Source organism: Apostichopus japonicus, chromosome 4, assembly GCF_037975245.1.
Source record: "Apostichopus japonicus isolate 1M-3 chromosome 4, ASM3797524v1, whole genome shotgun sequence".
NCBI classification, from domain to species: domain Eukaryota; kingdom Metazoa; phylum Echinodermata; class Holothuroidea; order Aspidochirotida; family Stichopodidae; genus Apostichopus; species Apostichopus japonicus.
The window spans coordinates 15,008,589-15,033,522 of NC_092564.1; the positions used below are offsets into that span (position 1 = coordinate 15,008,589).

Below are 24,934 nucleotides of genomic sequence, written 5' to 3' on the forward strand. Positions count from 1 at the left end.
TCTGCCTTAACTATAACAAAAGATAACTATATTTCCTTAAATGTATGATATATTGCTATGTATAACCATATTTTGTGTTCGTGATTGCTTACGGCAATACCGAGGCGGAAAGAGTAAGGGGAGGGAGTGAAGTCGGTGCAGCACGAAATGAAGTGTTTACCCCAAAACTATAATCGCTCTGAAAATGTCCATATTCTTTCACAGATGAAGAAAATATACCCGTAACACGTCAGAAAACACAGAGGTAAAAGCCCTCGATATTCAATACTTTACATTACTAAGCAAGTCTCTCAATGTCTCTACTTCATCAAGGCACCTTTTGAAGGGAGGGAGACATAACGAAGTGGACTTCATTAATTTGGTGATACAATTTCAAAAATTCAAGACCTCCATTGCCTCATTAAACAGTTTGCACTTTCCTCAAACTGAGAGTTTCAGTCTAGAATATGGATAGGTCTTCCGATTGTAAAGACGTGGACACTCACATTGTATGTTTAAATATGACAATTGCCTTGTATTGTTTTCATCCCAGGCTAATCATATTCTTGTTTTCTTCATGATTTGCCTTCAAGGTCAGTTCTTCCCAACTTGCCAGATGAGATTAATACTTCACAACTTGAAAGAGAAATCGAGACATGTAGGTTTATGAAAATTATTCATTAACGTACAATAAACCTGAAGTGGCCAAAGTCATATTGTACACAAAGTTTCATATGGGATATATGAAACAATTTGAAACGACTCATTGAAAAAAGAAAAACGATATAACGCGTTTTGATTTTGAATGTGTAAAGCTCATTCTAGGAACTAGTGACTAGTCTACAGATAGGGATGTTCAAATAAACATTTTCAACGTTTTCTCGGCGAAGGACGATTGTGGGGGGAAAAACGAAAAATAAAAACCAAATATTCAAAGTAGAAAGATATTCGTTTAGTCAGGGTAGTGAGGTGTCATTATGTATATAATATCTTGATTTCACTACTTTTGACATGGAATCATAAATGCATAGGTAAATTATTGTCAATGACTGTGGAATTACAGCGATTATGGACTAAAGTTAAAAGGATCGTTCTCGATGTTACCTAAGTTTATTAAATAAACTGCCATGGTCAACTTAATTGATGTGTCCTACTAAGTGAATAGTGACAATCTGTGTGCATGGTTTTCAATGCTATTGATGGCAATAAATCTTATTAGATTATTTTGCAATGTCACTTATTGCATGATGTTCAAATGTTTTATTCTAGTGATATTGAAATGTTGTTACATTTATTCTACAAGAGAAGATGACCATGTGCCTGTTTACCTTTCTTTTAGACTACTCTGCAGTGACAACAGACACTCCGGGAAGTAATCGGTTATTTAACGAAGACGATATTTGTCTTATATTAAAGATGAAGACCGGGACACTTTACACGAGGTGGATGGGGACAATACCTTTCTCTCTTGGGGTCACCAAATGTGTAGTCCTAACAACCCTCTCTGATGGTAAACTGATACATGATCGATTTATCTGATTTCAATAACTAGATGTATAGAACATAAATTTGTACCCTACACAATGATGACCAGGACCCGACTGGTGTGATAATTAGTTACATTTCAGTTCCAAGACGTATTACACTGCATGGTTGGGGCATTGTTGAGCCCTACTTTACTATTTAACAGCCAGTTTGGTGCTCCTTAACTGCAGCATATACAAATGAGACTCCCCCCCTCCCCCAGCCCCATAGCATAGGGCTTAGGAAAGTCTTATTTCAACTCATTTTTTTATGACATGCTTCCGTGAAGAATACTACACGAGAAATAAAATATGCAGATATTAAATATTAAAAAAAAAATATTCTGCCAACAAATATGGAAGTGAGCCACAGGTTTTCACAGTTGCCACCTATCATAATTATGTCACAGTGTCTGAAATTGGTCAGTCATGTTATATCGTTTCGAAAAGAATTTACTCACGTTTACCTAAACCAAGGCATATTACCAATACTTTCACTTTCTTTCTCGTATTCGTAGAAAGAGTTGTCAAACACAGAGACATCCACTGGGATAAATTTGTGCAAACGTCTTTAGACCTACCTGTGACGAATCATGTCACGAACATTGAAGGAATTGGGATCGTATATAGTAAGTGCTTATTCTTTCTATTTCAGTATTTGCTTTATTTGCAGCCGCCGTAGGTTTTTTCTGCACCTGATCTTTATATTCAGAGATGTGTGAAGAAAAAGACATGTTATGCTTCTTGCATGCCGGGAAGAGATCATCAGGCCTGATGAGGGCTGGTGTCAGGGCGTGTGGCTACAGCACCGTGACCTGAGGTCAATTATGGTGGCGCTGGAAATATGGGAAAAGGATAGTTTGTTCTCAATTTCGTAAAATAATTAACGAAAATGTGGGTGCAATTTGTTTGCTTGTCATGTGAAACATCTACACAATTAACTTCTTATGTAACTATCTCTTCTTTGTAGATCAAATAAATATGATAACTGAGCATCTTGCGTGTAAAACGTTAGATAATTTCTTGACCTTTGACCCAACCTCACGACAGGGAATTGAGAGGAGCGTCACGTCAGTGCGAGATGTTATGAAACATTTGTCAGGAGTGCTTGAAGGAATGGAAGTTATTAAATCCTACGGGGTGAGTTTCGTCCGTGACTGACAAATTATTGAGTTGAGCCAGTTTGTTTTCGCTGCAAACTCAGTAATCAATCTTAGCTCCGTATACAAACGGATATGTAGATGCTGAATGTGTCTCTTTATGAGTTTTAGATCTTGCCTTGTGATTAAATTGTGTCTAACCTTGCGGGAATGCTTGTTACGATTACATTAATTGAACGTAGTTGTTGATTTTGGTAGAGCAAAGGGCTCGTTCCTCCGAGGTCCCTGGCTGAAATCCCGTTCTGCTCGAAATTTTATTTACCCGGTTCGAGTTTCGAAGTCAGTTCTCCGTCGTTCATTTAGTTTTGTAAAATTTAGACCAATGTTAAAGACCCATGGTTGGAGTTACGATGAATTGTTTACTACATATCCATGATGTCACCTCCCCAGCTAATACAACACAGTAAGCATAAACTATTAGTTGTTTACAATATAGAAACCGGTGTCATGATCTCTATCGTTCTTAACAGCTTAAATGATCTTTAGTTACTAATTTAGTATCAGTCTAAATTTTATCGGTGTAAAACTATCGTCGACTTTATACTCTTCACATCTCGATCTATGATTTTGTATTTATTCCCCCTTAAGCTCCGTTGAAATGCAGTATTGATTAATATCTCTTCCCGCTGGGCCATCGTGTCATTTTATTTATGTTTCCTCGATATTGCTGGAAAATGGACGATTTCTGTCATTATTGGTAGTCATTAAAATGTATAAATGATTCCATTCGGCCACAGTTTCTTCATCCTTGTTTCTCAACGAAGAAGATTTTATACACCAAACAGGGACAATGTAAGTTGTATGACTTCTGTCTTGCAGAGGATGCACCAACGATTTGCGCCCACAAGAAATCAGAGGTAAACCTGTTGTTTCCCTTCATTGTTCTGCTGGTGCTAAGTGCGTCTCATTATGCAGACGAAATGAGTCGAGTCTTTATAACATCTTCTCACATAATGTTTGGCTAAGGAAAAACGTTTCAAGTAAAGGAAGTAGCCTGAAAGGAAATATGAAATTATTCATTCATAATCAAGGAGGATGGGTCAGGCGGGCACCTCAAAAATGCTCGTTTTCATAAATAACTTCTCGTTTGTAATTTAAATAATCCTTCTTTATAATTGTATGATTTCTTTATATTATTTAAACTACTCTTTTGCTAAAAATAAAGAGAATAAGAAAGAATTTAAATGTACCCGTTTGTTGACGAACATATACAAATAATGTATAGCATTGCTAAGAATGAAATGACAATTTATTTTTGGTTTGGAAATCTTTTACATTTCATTGACTTAATATTGTTTATGTTTATGATTCCGGTGTAATGCAATGCCTTGAAAGAACAGCTGTTCTCATCTCACTGTTTCTTCCTTTAACATTCCTTTCTTTCCTCTTTTTCACAACTGTCCTAACTTCTTGTTTTGTTTGTAGATGAAATCGGTGACGTTGAACCAGTTCGCTCCAGAAGCTTTCTACGGAAATGAATATTCAGCAGAGAGTGATGTCTGGTCAACAGCTGTTGTTATATGGGAAATTAATTCAGCTGGTGAAAAGCAATCAAATAAAACTATCATAAAAATAAAAATACACACACTTTGTACATATTATATCGATCAAATAGTAGGCGAGCAAAAAGAAGTAAAATCAGCTTCTTCGCGTATACCTTACTTTGCCGTAACACCAAAATGCTACAATGTGAAACTATATACCGATGCTATAGCGAATGTATATATACTGTCACGCATATATAGGAGTAGTAAATAATCATTGACGTACTCACGACTAAAAAATGAAGATCCACGAATTTGATACCAGTTCGACTTCAGTTTATCATTTATTTGGCTTTTGATCTGGCGACGGTAACATTTCCAAACCCACAAGTTAATTCAGAGGTTCAGAAGATTGATAAAAGTGAAATATACTAAAGAGAGCTCGCAGTGTTAAGTTGGCACGACTCGATTAGCTGTCTTGATACCAGAAAGTATGTTGTAACTAGGATAGTTAGGACCACTGCTATCTGCACAAATCAACGAAGTTATAATGTTTAAGTAATTAAGAAAACCGAAGTAAGTGAATGCTTCCTTTGCAAAGGCTTGTTTTATTTTCAAACACCTTTTACAAAGGTAAGATGAGAGTAATAATTTAGAAACATTAAAGGTTCAACTACTGCAACGTAAGGATATCAGTATTTGTTTGCTTTTTAGGTTATAAACCTTTCCCAATTAATGAGGAATACAAGCCAGGGGATGTCATTCCCATGCCAAAGACGCCATGGCCGGAGAAATATCTGCAGTTAAGGTAGCTTTATATGGATTATTAGTTACAAATGTCGATTCTATACTGGCATTTCCAGGAACTCAACCATTACTTCATATGTCTGCAGGTTTTACACTTTTTTGTATCATTTCTAATACTTCTGTTATCACTTACTGGCTGCTACCATTTTTGACGACGAATTACACGAACATTAATCAACGAATTTAGGAAATAAACCCACAGCTGATAGAATGTCACTTTCCGCATTGGAGTAGTGAGAGGAGAAAAGGTTCCCTATACTGCTTAGTATCATTCAAATTAGACACGATTTATCTACATCTGGTCTCCTTCCCCGACCCCCACCTCTTACTGTCTTACATCATGGTCCAGGTATACTATATTTCTTTTGTCTCTTTTTTGAGGTCAGGTGAGACATTTGCTGAAGAATTTAGAATGATTTTTTCGACTTTCGAATGACTTTGTTATTGTTCCACAGAAACACGCTTTTATTTGAATGCTGGAGTGAAAACATGTCCCTTCGACCATCTATACACCATCTGAGGGATTCTTTTAAAACGGTACTTATTTTAGATTACAACAGTAAACAGTATTTAAGGAAACAACTTGACATCCTTGCTCGTTTTATCCTGTCTGCATGGCAGAAATGTTCGTACTTAAACTATCACGGTGATATATCAAGTTGACGTTATCAAACCCAGAAAATATAAAGAAGGAACAATGTCTGCTACAAAGTATTGATATAACAGGTTTTCCGTCTGTTTTATTTTTCTCGACAGATTTTTGATAAGTTAATAGACAATAGCCTCTATGAGATACCGGTATCATCTTTGTATACAAGGATGATTTCTCCAACTGACGACTGCGTGGAAGGGAAAGAATGATAGAAGAAATACGCCTCAAGTTAGCAATTGATATATTCCAAAGCATTGCCTTTCGTTAAGCATTCCGGCACGTCTTGTATGCAAAGAATTAAATAGACGCACACCGTAACTACGTAAAACAGTTTGATTAACTATTACTTCCATGTGTTACAAACAGGCAAACAGGCCAGGCTCAACAGTCACGGTGACTTATGAACGTAATTCAAGATTCATTATTCATACTTATTATTAATTTTCAACTTTCAAAGACGTCCCGAAAAGCTTTGCAAAGTGGGAAAGGAAATGGGCAGAATCGAAGCAATTGGCGGTACGGCTGGTTCATTGATCCCGGGCCCTAATGTCCAGGGGCCCCCTATATAGGTTTGATCCCAACCTTTTGTGCCAAAGGATATAACGACCGCACGTCAGTCATGTTTCTGCATGAAAACGTGAATGACAGCCAACTTTGTCTACGTCTTATTCTGTCGTATTTCATTAATAACTGATGTTTTTAGTTGACAACTTCCACTGTGGGTGTCAACTGCTTTCACTCAAGACATTTGTACAGTGCAGTTAGTAAAGCACATATGTTCGGCAATCTCTGTGGACATCTTTTCTAATTTATATAAAATAGCTTTGTACATGCTAAGGGCGCCCATGAGATGAGATTTTGTAGAAAACGCCTGAATATACAATTTTATACTTTGATGCAGCTAGTACACCTTACTATAGGTCTCCAGCCAGCATCTCCTGCATCCAATTAGGATCTGGATGGGTTGGTTTTAAATCGGCACTGTTGATATGTAAATAAATTAACTTCACAGAATGTATTCTGAGACTTATTAAGCAAATACAATTTCACTGGCACCAAAAACTTGAGTAAAACTTGACTGGGAACAGTAAAAAAAGAGGGGCTGTTGCTGTGGGGTAGGGGTGTTTAACTTTAGTGAAATGGGGTGAGTAATACAATATGGATGAACTGTACAATTTTTTACAGTGAAGAAAGTCTATATCAGTAACAATATCATTAAAATGAAGTATTTTGGCCTGAAAATTTCCCAAGATTTGAATACATATACTGTTTCGATGACAATTGTTCACTGTCTTGATATCTATAACCTACTGTAAGCATTTAATTGGTATTGTTATCTTTTGTAAATGTTAAGTTATAGTAACAAATGGTATTCGTCATAATTGGGGAATGATAATATAAAGCAACTCTTAATCATTTGAATGAGAAGAAACCATGATCATAGAAAGATTCCAAACGCGATCTTCAACTTATTGGTTTTAAGTGCAGAACACATTCCCTGCATGCGGGGATGTAGTACAGACTGTATAGGCTCTCCTGCAATTAATGCGGGACATGGTTTGATATGGGAGAAATATTACATATGTTTGAGGTATGTTTCTATTCCATGAGTGAATTGCGTTTGGTATCAAAAGAATAGTTCAGATCAAATCTAAGCATTCTGGTGAAATTTGCATTCATTCCATTGTACAGTGTTTTAGATATTCACAGTTGAAGTTGCTACTTTTCGTAACAACGGTGAACTTATAGCAAACAGGTGTGACGTCATTGTTGCACACTGATCAATAGTGTTTTGTTTTTGTTTAATATTTATGTCGAATTTTATAATCCACAATTAGATGCATATATAATGTGAATGTACTGCCGATTCACACATAGATTACAGTAACTACTGTAAATCTTAAAGTTTTGTACCACAGTAAAAACTGGATCGTGCTGACAAATCTGATAAATCGGTAGCATGTGCTATTAAGTTTACAGTATTGGTGGCCAATGATGAAGCTCGGAAAAGACATTCCGATCAGAATTGATCTTCTTCAAAGTTATACTACATTTGTGATGTATCATTATATTCTAATTATTAAGTTGAATGAATATTTGTAACGGCCAACCTTAATAATCACGTAGCCTACTTACAACACACTCAAACTCACCTCTCGAAAGTCACTTTCCCCTCACAGCTCATACTCATGAAGAACAAGTGTTTGTGAAGCACTTGTGCTTGTTGTGAGATTATTTCTTTGGGTTAGTGTACTTCCTGTCAGGGGATTATAAAATTATGAGTTATAGTGAGGAAATACTCTCAAACATAATTTCATTTACCATACTGACCGGTGCTGTGGCCGAGTGGATAAACGCGGTGGCATTTGAAGCAATGAGGCTTAGCAATCGGAAGGTTCGGGGTTCGATTCCCGGCCGGGTCATAGTAAGGTGGGTTTTTCATCCAAGAGCAATCTACTCTTTCCTCATCTGAAATGACTTTCTAAATTGAAAAGATTCCAAATTTGAGTTCAAATGTTGAATTGGAAGCCAGCCGACGTGTAAGTTGTAATCAATAAGCCCTTGCTGGTTTGTCCCACATTTGTGGTCGCTTAAGCGTCGTAAAAATAAAAATAACTGCTGAACTGCTGATTTGAGAATGAGGCAGTTAATGTTTACTGCTTCTTCAATGATATCACATGTTGTTATTACGGTATTTACTCTCCGTATTTGTGCAATCTAGGCTTAACCTGTCACAATGGCATGAAGAAGCCCTTTTGGAACATCTATACCAAATGGTTCGCTGTGTCATATTATACCATCATTTGAAACCGGATTAATATATGATAATATAAATATTTGCTCAAACACGTTAAAATTTGTTACGTGTTATTCTATACAATGAGTGCAGATATGAACGAAAGAAGCTGATTAAAAGTAAACCAGATAAAAAGTAACCCGGACATTAATTACGGACGTTCCTAATTGTTTCAAACATACTATAACAGCAAGCTCAAATGGTTTCAATTACCATTGGAAGTAATACACGGAAGTACATGAGTCATATTGCAGTGTACGTTAACGTACTTTACTTTGTAAACTGACACGATGTTTGTTTACTTTTTTCTTTCTGAACGATGTTATAAAATGTAATTAGAATCAAACGAAACTGAAAGATTTTCGACATTCATGTAGCGATTTGGGTGATCATTCTGATATAGCCATAGTAACATCAGTTGCGTTTGTGTACGTGATACTTCCTGTATGCATTGTAATCCAAGAAATGTAAACTATAATCAAAACTGAATTAAAATCACATAGTATTGATTTTAAATTGCACAGATATTGTCCAAAACGTCGACATGTAACCGAGCTTATCCTACCGTGTATACTTTACTATACAGATCTTTGCCAACAGGGCTGTAGTCAAGTCCAGAACATCCGAGTCTATAGCCAGTCTGAGTCCAATTAAACATGGCCGGAACCAACCATACACCGAGTCCAAGTACACATGACACTAAGAATTATATTCATTTGATCTTTTCCTCACCTTCCCCCACTCACCCTTCTTTCCCACACCGTAACCATAAATATGGTCCTATAACGTGCTCGGTAATATTATATAAGTATTAGGGCCAGGGTCAGACATTCACCTCTTCCAGCTATGCTAACCATAGGTATTGCGGTAAATAATAATAATAATACATAATTTTTATATAGCGCCAAACAACCTATGAAATAATTCTCGTAGCGCTTAACAAAATAATAACAATTATAACATATATGCTTTGGTGAAGAGATACGTTTTGAGTGCTGATTTGAAACTGTTCACAGTATTGCACATTTTTATATGTCTGGAAGTGAGTTCCACAGGCACGGTGCACTGGATGCAAACGTTTTCAAACCGTAAGTCTGTGTTTTTACTCTAGGGATGAGCAAATCAGTGATGAAATAGAGCGAAGTGAGGATGTGGATGATGATGGTCGGAGCTGAAACAAGTTGGTGAGGTAGCTTGGTCCTAGATTGTGCATATATTTGAACACCATCAGAAGTAGTTTGTTGTTGATTGCTTCACGTATCGGAAGCCAGTGGAGTTCGATCATGGTAGGGGTAATGTGATCATACTTCCGAGTTCTAGTAACGAGACGTGCGGCGGTGTTTAGTACGCGTTGTAGCCTGTCAAATTTTACAGCCGGTAATCCATACAGAATACTATTGCAGTAGTCGAGCTTCGACGTAACGTTGTAGTCATCGTGTAAACATCCAATCATTAACCAGTTTTCCTACAAACAGTTGAGATAAAAACGGAATTCTGAGAAAAAGCGTTGAAGTTTTTAGATAAAACGTGGTAAAACTTCCTGAAAACCGCAATTTTCTTCTCAAACCCGTCGCTTAAGAGGTGGAGTTGCTTCTTCGCCGCATTGTGAACCCCTCACCCTCCCCCTCCCCTCATCTTGTGGGTGAATGGGATATCCAATTCATGCAGCGGCGCCTTTAATTTTGTCATTCTGGCATGCACGTAAGGAACGCCATTTTTTAACATTTATTCAGATTACAGATATCTCTAATTCATTTTCGGATATCTGTAATATATTTTCAGATACCTCGAATTCATAGCCAGATATCTCGAGTTCATTTCCAGATATCAATAATTTAAAACATCTTGGAGATGTCAGAAATTGAATTCGAGATATCAAGAACTCGATGTTGAGATATTTAAATTGAATAAGAGATATCGGTAATACAATTAGAGATATCTGAAATTGAATTAGAGATATCAATAGTTCGAATGAGGGATATCCAAAATTGCATTAGAGAAATCAAGAATTAGATTTCAAGATATCCAGAATTTGAATTCGTCAAGTCAATTTTGGATAACTCGAATTCAATTCGTGATATCTTATATAATGTTTCCCAATCTTGATATCTTTCATTTATTTTTTGATATCTTTAAATCAATTTGATATATCTTAAACAAAAATTAAAAATATCGAAAATGCAATTTCTAAGATCTCAAGTTGAATTTAAGATATCTGAAAGAATTAAAGATTTCTTCAATTCAATTCCAGATATCTGATAATAATTCCAGATATCTCGAATTAAATTGAAGATATCTGTAATCATTGAATAAATGTTAACATGGCGTTCCATACTCACGGCATTGCTGAAACATGTTTCCATTCAATGACTTTTCACCTTCAAAACTATGACGTCATAATCAAGGCACAATAAATCCGTCACCGTGTGTTCAGAGGCTCGAAGAATCATCAGTCAATATCGGACACTTGCGGTATCTGTATTATAATATTCAATAAAGAGATTATTCGTTTTGTTGTAGAAATTAACTATACGAGTATCTGACATGGTAAGAATCTTTTTGATCCAGGAATCATCTGCTGACATTACACGAGCTGCTTAGTTATGGAGAGGAGAGGAAAAATCTGGTTTGTTGGAATCATTGCTAGCAGGCCAATTCAAATAATGTTTTTACTAGTCAATTTAGCAAACTTAGTTATGCTTTGCTTGGGAGAGGAAACTATTGTGATAAATAAATTATGGAAGGAACATATAATCCGATCAGAGGGACAAACAGTGACCTTACGCTGTATAAGTAATGGTAATGTCACAATGTTCCGAATAGAGACACTAAAGAACGACAGTCAGGCAAAGATTGTGATGAATTCATCGCTGCTTGAGGACTTCACTGGCAGTTATATTTTCCACTCCACGAAGAATGGATCAGACTTAATTAATGACTTAACTATTAAAGATGTCACCAGGGATTTTAACGGTTCCTTATTTCGATGCGTGGACCATATTACGTTCAATCCACAGGAGCTTTCATTGAGAGTGCTATACAGTCCAAGACGTGAATATCCACAGTGTACATCCAGTTCTACCTATCCAATATATTTCACTGATCAAATTGGTGAACCTTTTGATTTAACCTGTATCTCAGAAGAAGGAAATCCGAGAATAAAACTCTCCTTACAAAACACGCTGACACTGATAAACAGTTCGTCCGTTACTCTTGGAGAGAATAAAACTCATCGATATGTTGAATTGAATGCTAAACTCGATAGTAAATGGAACAACAGTATGTTTTATTGTTACGTTGTACAATCTTCTCCAGGGATGGTTGATTATAGTGCTAATTGTTCATTTGGTCCAATACAGTTTGTGGATGAATTAACTATCATTACGAATACATCGAATGTGTCATTTAAAGAAGGAAAGAAGATTATGTTTTCTTGTAAGAGTAATTTTGATGCTGCTTACAAACAATGGAACATAGTAGATATTCCGAAACATGTTTCGTATTCCAGTTCAAATGATTCAGATTTGATATACTTAGAAATAGATGTTAGTACTTTGACAAAAGATACCCTAATAACATTAGACTGCTTTGTATCTTATCGTGGTAGAAATTTGACCACGAATGTAACGGCCTGTGTCGAAGCTTCTGTAAATGAATCAATCTTACCTATTCTCGTTACCTTAGCCGCACTCTCAATGGTGCTCTCAATTTTACTAAGTATCGTCGTAATGAAAATAGTGAATAAAAGTCAGAAAAAACAAAATTATAACATAGATATATCAATAGACGGCTCTAATGACAGCATAGAAGGACACACATACACTACACCAGAAGAGAGTCAGTTAAATACAGGTTTACATATTGACAGATTATCTGTAGAGGAAAATCTTGATTACGAAGAAATACCGACAGTAGCCTGTGACATGATACCTAATGTTGTATATGAGCCATGTTCTGTGGATGCATCATCATCAGCTATTCTAGATGAGAGGATTCAGGGACCACAGCAAGGTAACTCGTCATAATGAGGACATAATACAACGAAGAAACAATGGAAGATGTCAAAGTTAGAGAAAGTCATACAAGTAACGGTAAGGAAAGTCACAATAACCTTGATTTCGAGACATATTACACGGACAGCGACGCTGATAATTTGTGAAATGGACTAGCATTTAGCTTACGTTCGGTCTATACTTATAATGCAATGTGGGACATTGACGGTATGGTGATGTAGAGAACATAACAATATGATCAAGATCACATGTTGAAACACAGCGAACGGCAGAGAAAGATTAGTACACAGCAACAAAAAACATCGCGCGGAAAACATTATTTTCGAAGAAAACCCGCACAGACAGACCTTCAGTGAAATACAACCTTTTACATGGAAAATAATACACCGTATAACTGAGTAAGTAGGATGAGTATGTTTCTGTGAGTACTCATTTTAAGATAGAATTTAGGACATTTCCATATATACAACTAGATAATCGATGATGTAACAACAGAGAACAGAACAGAAAGATCGGAAAACAGTAACATGCGAAATGGTAATTGCCAAGGAGAGTTAGGCATAATAATTATAATAATAACAGTATTTTCGGGAAACACCAGACTGAGAGACAACAACGATATACAGTCGTTTACTTGTGATGTCACAATTAATGTTGTAGTCTTGTCATATTAGTACCATGGTGAGTCTAAGTATTTCTCTAATTTTCTACATCTGCCTGTCTATAGCCTTTTTGCAGTCTGTTATACCAACATGCAACATCTACATAAACATTTAATGAAGAGCGGAAATGAATACAAAATACAATTAGATATTCCTAAATGACATAAATTACTATATCTTTGTTTCAACGTAAATGTAATTAGTACAATAGGAAAGTTATTGAAAAAATAAATGGTGACATTTAGCTCACTCTTTATATTATAGTCACAAAACAAGTAGCAGCCTGGCAGATATAAGTAAACTAATACAAACTATAATAGCTTTGCAAATTAACATCATCATTTAGGCTTCATGTCAGTCTGTACAACCACGTAGTTGCTAGCACTTAAAACTTGATTTACTTTACATCGCTATTGTAAAATTATAGGCCTATCCAAAAGTGAGTCCTAGCAGGTCGAACGTCAAAGTAGGTCATTATACTTACTACATCGAGCATTGGATATCGGACTATTAAGAGAATTATAGTTAATCATGCCATATTGTCTTTTAGTAGGGTTTTCACATGTTAGGGATTAAATAATCTTCCGGGGTTACTAGGCTGAACGGTTTACTTATTAATTAAAGCTAACAACTAATTGAAGATATACACTTGAAAGACAATATATAACCCTCTCAATTGTAAGCAGTTAAAATAATTGTACTTCAGAGGTCGGTAAGTGAGTTAACAAAACGTGTACAAACTTTTACAACTAGATTCCTATAGAAGCCATACAAATATCATATTTAATAGTGACTCCGTTAGTTTCATTTTAATTGATAATATACTAAACTGTTCATCATATATAGTCTAATAAAGCATCGTTTCTATTGTTAATACGAGCAGCAATCTGTCAGCAATGTCAAGCACAGGTTAAGAATTATTGTACCTATTTACGAAAGCTAAAGGGGCTAATGATATGTGAAACATAATAACAGTTTTCTGGTCAACTTTGACAGACAGTGTCGACAATATACATTGTACCTGTAATTCTTGCAAATGGGGATTTTGAATGTTTCTACCAAATGCGCTGCCATGTCGACCGTAATGCGCGTAATATATACTGTCTAAAGATCGCCAAAGATTGCGTAATGAGTTATGAGTGGTAAATGCCATACTAGCTAGACAATGTCACATCATGTTAGTTGGGAATGTACAGGTGCGCCTCCCTTAGAGAAAATTCGCAGTGATTTCAGAGACTTCTGCGTGTTAAGTTTCGCGGAATTACATAGGATTGATTAATTTTGGGCCTGTCTAGAGATTTCTATTTTGTCTTTTGTCATCATTCTACACAAAAAAAAGAGATTTGTTACTTTATACAAGCTAATTATAGACATGATGGGTATTCTACTAGACGTTACTGATATTTCCGTTGTGCTGGTTGCTATGGTGATTTAGTCTGTCAATTTTAATCTTATCCTTACATTGTAGATTTTTTCTTTTTCAATTGTAATAAAGTATTTGCCTGAATATCCACCAGTAAATGACACTATCGATTTACTTTAATGTCACGTCTACTCCACAAATATATGTTATGGACAGAAGTATCTTGGAATGTATCTTGGGAAGGTATTGGCTATACATCCGTATAATTTATGTTGATATCGTCTTATAACCTAATTTTGGCTTGAATCAACTTTTGAAATGTTAATTAATTCTAACCCATCGATTGTTGAATTTCTGGTGTTCCTCTCGAAATTTCACAGTCTCTCTCCGAGGTGAATAATGTCCTCATTTTGTTTTACAAACCTTTGGGGCCTAACTTCAGTCATAAAATGACATATCTCTTTTTGCTTGGCCCTCTGCTACAGCGTCACTCTTTTTAACCTCAATTGTTTTAACATTAAATCCAAGTAATAATTCTAGAAATATCTCGGGATTTGTCTTTCCCACCGTAAGGGTGACTGTTTTTCCGTTTGAATTACCAACGAAGGCCAAAAAGGCCATGGCTGACGTAATTTCCAGGATAGCCTTGGTGCCCTACAAAAACACCTACCATCAAAGGCCACAAAGGCTGTCGTGCCCAAATTCTTTGGCCGTAATTTAGCCGCTGTGCCCTTTCACTTGAGTGCAATGCCAAATAGATTCATAAGAAGACCATATGAGATAAAAATCAGATAATATCAAACTATGAGTCATGCATGCATGTGTCTTTTCATAGTTAATTTTTACATTATTTTACAGGGATGTGCCCACGCCCCGCCAAGCACTAGAATTACCGCCCAGCACTGTCTTAAAAATCGTGAATCCCGCCCAGCAGTATTTTCATCTAAAATCCCGACATTCCTAACAATATATTCAACATAAATTGGGCCTAGCCTATGCCAAAATCATACAGACTAATAATGCATCAGTTACGCATGCGAGAAACATGACTTACGGCTCTCAATCGGTCCCTTGTAAAATCTCTTTGAAAACAAACTAATAACTTTTACCAGGTACGTAATATATTTCACTATAAAAAAATTAAAAATGTAAATTGTTAGCAAAACTACTACTTGTGTATGTGCTTAAAAAGCTACACAAGTGCCAGCATTCGGCATCCGAGCACCTTCAAAAATCGACAAATTTCTCAAAGGGGAGAGGGACACCCCTCCCTCTTAAACCCCTCCCCCAGGACGGCGATCAGTATACCCGGCACTCAGGAAATCCTGGGCACATCCCTGAAATTAGCAGAGTTAAAAAAGAGGACAAACCAAAAGTATGTGTAATGTGTTCTGCTGCATACTCATAAAATCACATTAAGCTAATACTGATGTTTTTTGGCTGTTTAGCAACAGAACTTTTTGGCCTTGGTGCCCTACTTGATGGCCTTGGTGCCCTCCCAAATTCATAAGTCACAGAAGCCAAATGTCCTTGCCCTCACCAAGCCTTATTTCCAGCCCTGACCTACCTAAGCTTTCCCGCATTGCAAATCTTCTTTAACTGTGGTTTTTGAGAGACCTCACTCCAATTGGTAAGATTATCATTATCAAAACATTTGCAATTTCCCAACTTGTATATTTATTTACAGAACTCCCCAACCCTCCTGCTTATTTTTTTTTAAATACCTTAATAAGCTCTTTTATAAATTATTTAGAACAATAAAACAGATAAGGTAAATATATATGTCCTCTGTAATGCTAACAGTTAGGGAAGTGTAAATATGATTGATCTCCATGTTTTTGCCAACAGTTAAAAGACAAAGCTTGGTAAATATGTACATTAAACGAACATTTTAGACCTTGGAAAGTACTCTTTAATTATGTCTGTACGCAAATATGGCAGTGAATCTCTTTGTTTCTTATTAAGGTGATATTATCACATCCATGACCTTTGACCTCCACTAAAAACAATGGGCTACTGGTACCCCGTGGGGTCCTCCTGCTCAAAAACTATGGAGTTGTTACGACCTTCCCCCCTTTAGATATCGCGTTTACGACGTTTGTCACCGTTTCACCCCTGGTGACCCCAAATGACCTTTGACCTCCACCAAAAACCTTGGGCTACTGGTACCCCGTGGGGTGATGTTTGGGCTCTTTTGAATTTCTCAGTACCTGAAGCGTATGTTGCTAGCCAGTTTGTGTTAAAGAGCAGTTTCCTTAGAATTGTATTGTTTATTTTGATGTTTTGAAAGAAAATAAGGTGTATTATATTGGTGAATTTTTCACCGATGATGGTCACATTTATTTTGTCGTATCAAAATGTTGTTATTAAGCATAATATTCCAAATTTCCCTATCACCTATTACTAGGGCATATAATTTCTTAAATATGTATGAACGCCTACAGTATAAAATTCTCCTTACAAACCAGAACCACACATTTTGTATACAGATCTTTTTTTCACGAATAACGCTCCCACCCAGCGGAGGAAGGTATCCACGTCACGAGTTTAATTGGAATTCTATTTTTGTTATTCCGTATATAACGTTTATATTAGTCAGGGAGCCTAACATTAAATATTTCAGTTTCGTTTCCTGATTAGGTTTATAGGCTCAAATCATTATCTATTCCGTATAAAAGTACATGATTTCTGCTCTCTGTTCCTTTTCTATTTGTAGCTCTGAAAGTGAAACTTTAGAGCACCTTTTCTATTTTGTCCATTAGTAACATAGCAACAAAATGCAACTTACACTAACCGTATATTAGGAAAAAAAGTGTTAATATAGATTAATTAATTGTATACTTCAGAGATGTAGTTCGAATAAACAGCCCTATTAACTTCTTTGTTATGCATGCAAAGTGCTTCATGTTTTACAGGCAAGAACATGGTTTCATATGCAATGACTTTTTGTTTAAAGATTAAGGTCATTTTTTGAGCTTGAACACTTCTTTCTCACCAAGCAAAAGTAATTTGAAAATGGTTGAGAAGTACAAGTCTTTCTTCAATTGCTTTTAATTTGCGGTACTGTGTGTTTGTGTCTCACATCCTGTTTTAAAATGTCTTATGTTTTCATATTCTTACAATTGTTTGATTCTGTACGTTTTAGGTTTTCATATATTAATGTTTGTACATCACATCCTGTTTAATACGAGCATGCAATTACCCTCGTGGTTTAATAAAGTTGATCTAATGTAATCTAAATAATTTTCTTTGCTTTCTTGTTCACTCCTACGGATTTTATGTCTGTCTACGGAGCTTTTGATCACTATACTACGTGTAAGTTGTAAGACTTATTCTTTGCAAACACCTCACCATATATGGTTTTTATGTATGAAAAGTTTTGTGAAGAAAGACATCAAATAAAAGAGATGCAAGAAGAAAACTTTTGATATGTTACTTTGTATTGTATGTATATGCCTTCACGAGTTTTTCTTGGTATGTGTGTCTATTTTATGTTTTGACTATCGTCTCATACAATATCAGGAGAAATAAAAAAAAATTTAAAAAATAGTAAAAAATTCTAAATGTTGATTTACCAAAAAACAATTATTTTCGTTTTAAACAATTTCATCTGAAAGGCATACTGGTAGTTTTAAATTTAACACATTGGCATCTTATATGTAGGGTATTAGTTAAGAACAATATTCCCATTTTCAATATTGGAATGATTGGTTTTAGAAGTCATTCAAATAAATGCAAAGTCGTTGGTTGTACAAGAGTTAATAGAGATAACATTCAGGTTATAATTAAAAGATTACATATTGTTATTCAAGGTATATATATCATGATTTAAAAGTAAGGCTGAACAGGAGGGGTGGAGATAGTGGCAGTTTCTTCATGTTTTATAATTAACAAAGTGCCCTTTGTTATTAAAAAGTGCCCTTTTTGTTCCAACATTGAAATATTTGTCCTCGGAAGGCACAGAGGACCCAATGTTGGAAAGTTTTATGCAGCATTGTGGTTTCCACACATCCCAGTGCCCCCCTTCGGCTCGCCCCCTCCCCTTCCCCGTCCGTCCAGATTGAAGCCTTTCCGTCCGCCCTGAAGTTGAATCGACCTTGATGAGTGACAGAGGGTTGAAACCATGTTGTAATTCGGTGAAATCACATGACATCACCTGAATCTCTGGTTTGTACTTATAAATATCGACATGTAACTCCACATGATAAAACACTTACTCTAAAACCGGAATCACTACTGTACCGCTCATCAGAACACAAAGAATATGTGAGATAGGTGAACTCATTGATCACATTATCATGGCCGATATTTACTTGACATTAGTCTTAGAAATTCTGATGAGGATATTGACAACCTTCAACTGTCAGCCAAAGAATGTAAGAATAATATTTGTTATAAGTAATTGTGTAATCTGGATAGAAGTTTCCCTCTGAACAGGTTTAACAGAAAAATATGTTATGATTCTCCAAGGTTTAGTCATATTTCCAATTCTTTTTTCTTCTTTCTTGCTCTTCAAACAGGTCATTGCGTTCATGTGTACCAAATATTTACGCTGTAAAATATGTACGCAACAAATGCATTTTGCATGTTAATGGCAATAAGGGTAAGTATACAAATTTTAAACTAAAATGCATTATTATAGAATCGTCCTTTGAACGAATGAAGGAAAGTTTTCTTGATTCCCCAAAAAAAAATGAGAATTCATTCTTCGAGATACCCTTTACGACTCTACACAAGTGCTGAGGATATGTTTGGACTGCTCCTTAAATATCTGAACGAAATCTGGCTCGTCAAGTTAACGAATCGAATGTATCTAATATTATCAAGCAATTCTAAACTAAGTTGAAACAGCTGCTTTTCCTATTATCAATATATCTATTTTTTATAGTTCGTAATATGATTACTGAACAAGATATCCCATATCATCGGATATGGTCGCAAATGATTGGTCGCATGTCAGAGGATGAGGAAGTATATCAGACAATATGGAATGATTAGCCAAGGTAATCCATGCGCAGCTTATACTCACTCCGTGACGATGTATTCATAAAATCAGTTAATATTACTTTTTCTTATGAGGAAATGCTCCGTATAGAATTTCCCATGTTAGATAATACTGCTTGAGTCTTGTGAAGTAAGCACGCTTGTTTCTCTTTATAAATGTCACGTATACAGTCGTTCCGCCTTCGCTACTTAATTAACTTCAGTCTGTCGTCATAAAATACATTTAAGAAACTGAGTTTGCTTTGTTTGTATTTTGTTGTTGTTGTAAAAATCTGTGCGAAAGTTTACTTTCGTTTAATATGCTAAATTCTTCCTTTTTTTGATTGTAAAGTCCTTGACATGCATGGCCGAACGTTACCACGAGACATTATAAAAATTATAATTATTATATAATTACTCACTGTGAAATAGCACGGCTACGAGCCTACGACTTAGTACGAGGCTTATGCAATGCATTAGGGTGGTCTATTTTTAGATTTGTGCTTATCATATCCACACTGCAAGCCTGCAAGTTGTCAACTGTCACTGAACGTTAGTATTTAGCACTATTTTGTTAGATCCAAGTTCAATTTCTATGGTTTAATCTAAAAATAATTATTCCACGGATAACTTATCATGAAACCAACTACGCGAGCGTCAAAGAAAGAAGAAAGGAGGGGTTGGGGACAGTGGCGTCGCCAAGGGGGGGAGGGGGGAAGGGGGCACGTGCCCCCTGGAAACCTAGTGCCCCCCGAGTGCCCCCCCATCTGAGATTTGGGTTGGTAAACAAATATATATATATTTTGTTATATTCAACTCCCATCATCTGAGTTGGTTTTTCACAAAGACAAAGAAGCACAGTAATTCGTATTTTCTTCAAATGAGCTGCGAAAAATGAAAAAGTTTATCCTTGACCGTCGGATATCGAAGTCGTAACCCGCGCCATCACAACAGGTGTCGATATTTACATTGAATGTGTCAGTGTGAGAATGTGAGGGTCCGCAGGCACCATACCTGCCTATATTTGTGGACCCATATATTAACCCTGTTGTGTAGGGGGTGCAGAGGTCATTTGAGGTCAGATGCTTCTAGGAACAAAAGGCGAATGTTCACACCTGCATACTGAGCCATACTCGATGTGTGATCAAACTTTGGATTGCATGGTGAGATCCCTGATAGGAGCCAATAACGATGCTGGAACCTGTTACATCTTAATAGATAATGGGAGAAAACAAGAAGGACAAGAAAGGAGTCGGGGGTCATGCACACATTAATTCAACAAATGAAGGTTCTATTGATAGGGTTAGGCATGATATCGACAGCATGTGGTTCATATCCTCTGCAAAATTCTGCGCGTTGTTAAAATCATTACCTCAAAAATAGCAATTTCCGGAGATATCTTCAGATCGAATTTAGCATCAAATGTGGCACCATTTTGCATCTAGCCCATCCTCCGTATGCGAAAGTTTTCCACCCCCTCCCCCTTAGACCCCTCCCCCAGGACGGCGATCCGTATCCACCTAAGTGCCCCCATCAAATGCTGGTGCCCCCCCTGTGCCCCCCCAGACTGAAAAGTCTGGTGAAAATTTTCGAGATACCGTGTTTACAAGCCAGGCGTCACACACACACACACACACGCACACACATGTTTGTGTTTCATTCACACCGAGGACCCCATTGTATTTTCCATTGTTCAAATCCACGTACCCTAACTTTAACAATACCCCATACAATAGAATTCTTCCGAGGACGTGGTGATTCTTTAGAAATCACAACCGAGGACCTGAAATTCTTTTGTTCAAGTCCTCGGTCAGATAGCAAAACAAACGCACCCATACACACGCACATACACACACACCCACTCTCCGCCTGCATAAATGCATAGGTTATGATTTCATCGAAACCAAAAACACGGCTGCAGCACAGCCAGAACAGGGAAATTCATTGTTTTGAACGATGAGTCATGTAGCTCGCAAAGCGGACGTGTATAGCCGCTGGTGTGGCGTGAGCACTCACACATTCAATGTAAATATCGACACCTGTTGTGATGGCGCGGGTTACGACTTCGATACCCGACAGGAAGGATAAACTTTTTCATTTTTTCGCAGCTCATTTGAAGAAAATACGAATTACTGTGCTTCTTTGTCCTTATGAAAAACCAACTCAGATGATGGGAGTTGAATATAACAAACTATATATATTTTTTTACCAACCCAAATCTCAGATGGGGGGGGGGCACTCGGGGGGCACTCGGTTTTCCAGGGGGGCACGTGCCCCCTGCCCCCCCCCCCTTGGCGACGCCACTGCATTCTATGTGAACGTACTCATTCAGTTGCCACTGATCAGGCGTAAGCTGTTGGAAACGTTATGACTGCTTTTGATCTGCGTGGCAATCAAGTAGCAAATTAAGTCTAAGTTGCAGGGAGACTTGTGACAGTGGTGATCGTCAGTTGGGGAAGATGGTTCAGTCCGGGGGATTGTGCATTCATCCGGGGAAGCCAATGAACACTACTACGGGTTTTCCCTTCCGCCCTTTTTTTCAACCTAAAAAAAAAAATTATCATCAAAACCTTGCGTTTAGCCTGCTACTTTTATAATCATATAGACCTAAATCATCGTCTAAATTTGCGACGAAATGGATCATTCGACGATCATGCTGTATTGCTTACATTCTGGGCAAGGATTCCCAAACCACCAATTCATAGGAGACGTCTTGAAGGACCGCAGGGCGCGCAGCTCCTTCCATTTGAAACTCATTAGTTCGCTTTTGGTCCTCCCATACAGATACAGGTCCGTACCTTAATCAGTCAGTGAGTTTATTATTAGCCATAGTTAGCACTATCTTGTGTTTAGAGCTACTTATGTAGACCTTTTAAAGTTATAATCCGAATATGCCTAAGACTGTACTATATCCAGTGTAAAATTTGTAATTTGTTATTTTCTAGAGGAGGACCCCCAGATCACCTCTATATGCTTCAACAACCCCAGTGCAGCCCACCGAACTAAAATCCTACATTCGTCCCTGTCGTTTCACAAAATTCAGCTCATACTTTAATCAGTCGGGGCAATTTTGAACACCCCCCCCCCGCCCATACACACACACACCTTGGAAATCCTGTGCATGCCACTGGATTGTCATAGCGCTACCATTTTCCAAGCATTAAGATGAAGCGCCGCTGCATAGGTATAAATTTTAATAAAACTTTCAGTATGGCTAAATTGTCAAAATATGTATATCTGGCGAAGCGTAAAACAGTTGACAGTTTATGGTCCTATGATGTAAATATCCGGATGGGTGAAACTGGAACTATTACTGTATATTGTCAGAAGTATTAAATCATAGGCCTATATTTCTAACTAAAGCAACTGTCAAACAAAAACCAGACATTTAATTTGGAAGCAAAATCAAAATAGAAGGTACCGTTCAGTAGAAAAAAGTTATAAGCCTAAACAGCTTCCAAGTTAATTCAATATTTGAGTTGTCAACAAAATCGTATAAATGTGTGCGTTACTTAAGTCTAAAAGAGGCCAATTTAATCACTATATCAATGCAGTGTTAACATTATAAAACGACAAAGAATAATATAACAATAATACAGACGATGGAATTAAAAAGATACATAGCCTTTGTGAGCACATTACGATTCATTCTAAAAAGTGTTTGAACATTAAGAGGATTTGGGTTCATTGCTGGCCTCTTTGTAATTTAAGTAAGAGGGATGCAGGGGAGGGGAAGGAGGGCCCGAAACTTAGTTTCCAGTTATGAAGGATTTGTGTGTTACCTCTGTAGTCTATACTGATTCTCTCTACATCAGTCGGTAGATATGATATATATATATATCAGGTGCGTATCCAGGGGGGCGTTGGGGGCGCGCGCCCCCCGGGTAAGGAAAAGAGGAGAGAAAAAAAGAGAAGAAAACAGGGAAAAGGAGGGAGAAAAAGAAAAGGAGGAGAGAAAGGAAGGGAAAAGAAAAAGAAAAAAGAGAGAAAAAGGAGAAAAGGAGGGAGTAGAAGATAGCCAAGACCTCGGGAAGAGAAAGAGGAACAGTCATAGTTAAAGCGCTGATCCCAATTATATACACAGGGTAGCCAGTGACAGATCAAGGATTACGGAGGTGTGCGCCTCACCCTACCCGTTACACCGACAACTCCATTTTTGACGTTTCCATTTTTCCTCTCTCACTAATGTATCTATATAAATACTATATATGGTCTATCATAACGCGTGTGTGTGTATGGACGCCTTAACAATTGTACAATTGTGCTATATGGAACCAACTGTGGCTGGTCTTGAACTCGATCGAGTCGTCGGGGAACATGACGCATTTCGGGAAGGGGGCGACCGCCCCCCCCCCCGAGCAAATTTTCTTTACGACATCGCTAGTAATTTCAAAATAGACAATGCTTAGATGCAACTTACAAGGCCTGGGAAGTGTCATTTCCAGCGATCTGGGAGGCATTTTCGGCCAAAATTTTTCTTGTACGCTTCGCGCCAACTCATGGTGGCGCTTCGCTTAGATAGTTTGCCTACAGGCTTCGCCCCTCCCTTGGCAATTACTCGCTACACGCCTGTTCGAATATGTAAAGCAAAGAGCAGATATAACATGATATCAGTGAGCAAAAATGCATGTTCCACGATGAACAGCCTCAAAAACTGTCTATGTGTGTAGTCAAAGGCGTAGGAGCCAAATTGGATTTGGGGCTGTAACGACTTGCCCCCAAAAAAAAGCCAAAATTTTTCGCGCGCAAAGCGCGCGTTTAACATGTCGATGCCAATGTCATATAAGCAAGCATCAGTCATTACATTGCATGGCATCGTGTGCCTTAAAGATCCGTGAAAGTTGCATAGTATACCGCCGGATGCTAATGTAAACAACCAAATATCTTAGGTAGATGGAGAAAAAGCATATAGATCCATTTATGTCAAAACTCTCTTTTACAGTAGTAATGTCGGCCAAGCTTACAACTTTATTTTAATTACCAAGGAGATCATTTTTAAGCTATTCATTGCTATTTATTTTTCTTTCAGTAGGTGCCCGAAAAAATGGGAAAAATTTGGTTGCGTGAAGGGGGGAGGGGGCTGCAGCCCCGCCTCCTACGGGACCTACGCCTATGTGTGTAGTGTTCGGTTTCGATATACCTGATATCGCAAATATCTGCTATTTGTCATTTCCGAAACCAAGTTTTATAATAGCCATTATAAGAGGTTGCAATATTTCTACACCAAGAAATTAACTGTGTCGGAATTTTCCAAAATTTCCTCACCAACGTTCTTCATCATACTTTCCTCTACTCGTGCAATTTTGACCTGTCTGTCAGGGGTTAAAGGAGGTTTTTCTATATTGGTTGTCCATAGATAGAATTTTGTGCAACATTATGGGTATGTTTTCAAGTGATTTTTATTCACGAGGAATGTGAATTTTCAAATTCTCAACAAATAATGGGCTTAAAACCTTGAAAAGTGGGGCTTTCGGATATTGTGGGCCGTGACGTAGAATCACCTACAAAAGC

The 24,934-nt window shown here is 37.2% G+C and overlaps 1 protein-coding gene and 1 long non-coding RNA gene across 4 annotated transcripts in view; both read left to right on the forward strand.

The window, feature by feature from the left end:
• The window catches only part of LOC139966549 (ephrin type-A receptor 4a-like), a 77,994-nt gene extending 70,286 nt beyond the window's left edge, over positions 1 to 7,708 (forward strand). For 2 of the 3 annotated variants that reach the window (XM_071969701.1, XM_071969706.1), the window contains 8 exons: positions 1,319 to 1,489; positions 2,021 to 2,131; positions 2,473 to 2,642; positions 3,400 to 3,519; positions 4,088 to 4,202; positions 4,861 to 4,954; positions 5,409 to 5,490; positions 5,710 to 7,708. In XM_071969701.1, the coding sequence (XP_071825802.1) occupies positions 1,319 to 1,489; positions 2,021 to 2,131; positions 2,473 to 2,642; positions 3,400 to 3,519; positions 4,088 to 4,202; positions 4,861 to 4,954; positions 5,409 to 5,490; positions 5,710 to 5,814 (968 nt within the window). In that variant the 3' untranslated portion in view covers positions 5,815 to 7,708. The remainder of the gene's footprint in view (positions 1 to 1,318; positions 1,490 to 2,020; positions 2,132 to 2,472; positions 2,643 to 3,399; positions 3,520 to 4,087; positions 4,203 to 4,860; positions 4,955 to 5,408; positions 5,491 to 5,709) is intronic. The other variant, XM_071969702.1, reaches the window with a different exon arrangement.
• A 3,424-nt stretch (positions 7,709 to 11,132) lies between these two features.
• Positions 11,133 to 22,683, forward strand: LOC139966555 (uncharacterized). Its single transcript, XR_011792702.1, has 4 exons — positions 11,133 to 12,813; positions 18,961 to 19,043; positions 19,329 to 19,443; positions 22,383 to 22,683. It is a non-coding gene; the product is annotated as an uncharacterized lncRNA (long non-coding RNA).
• Positions 22,684 to 24,934: the final 2,251 nt, after the last annotated feature.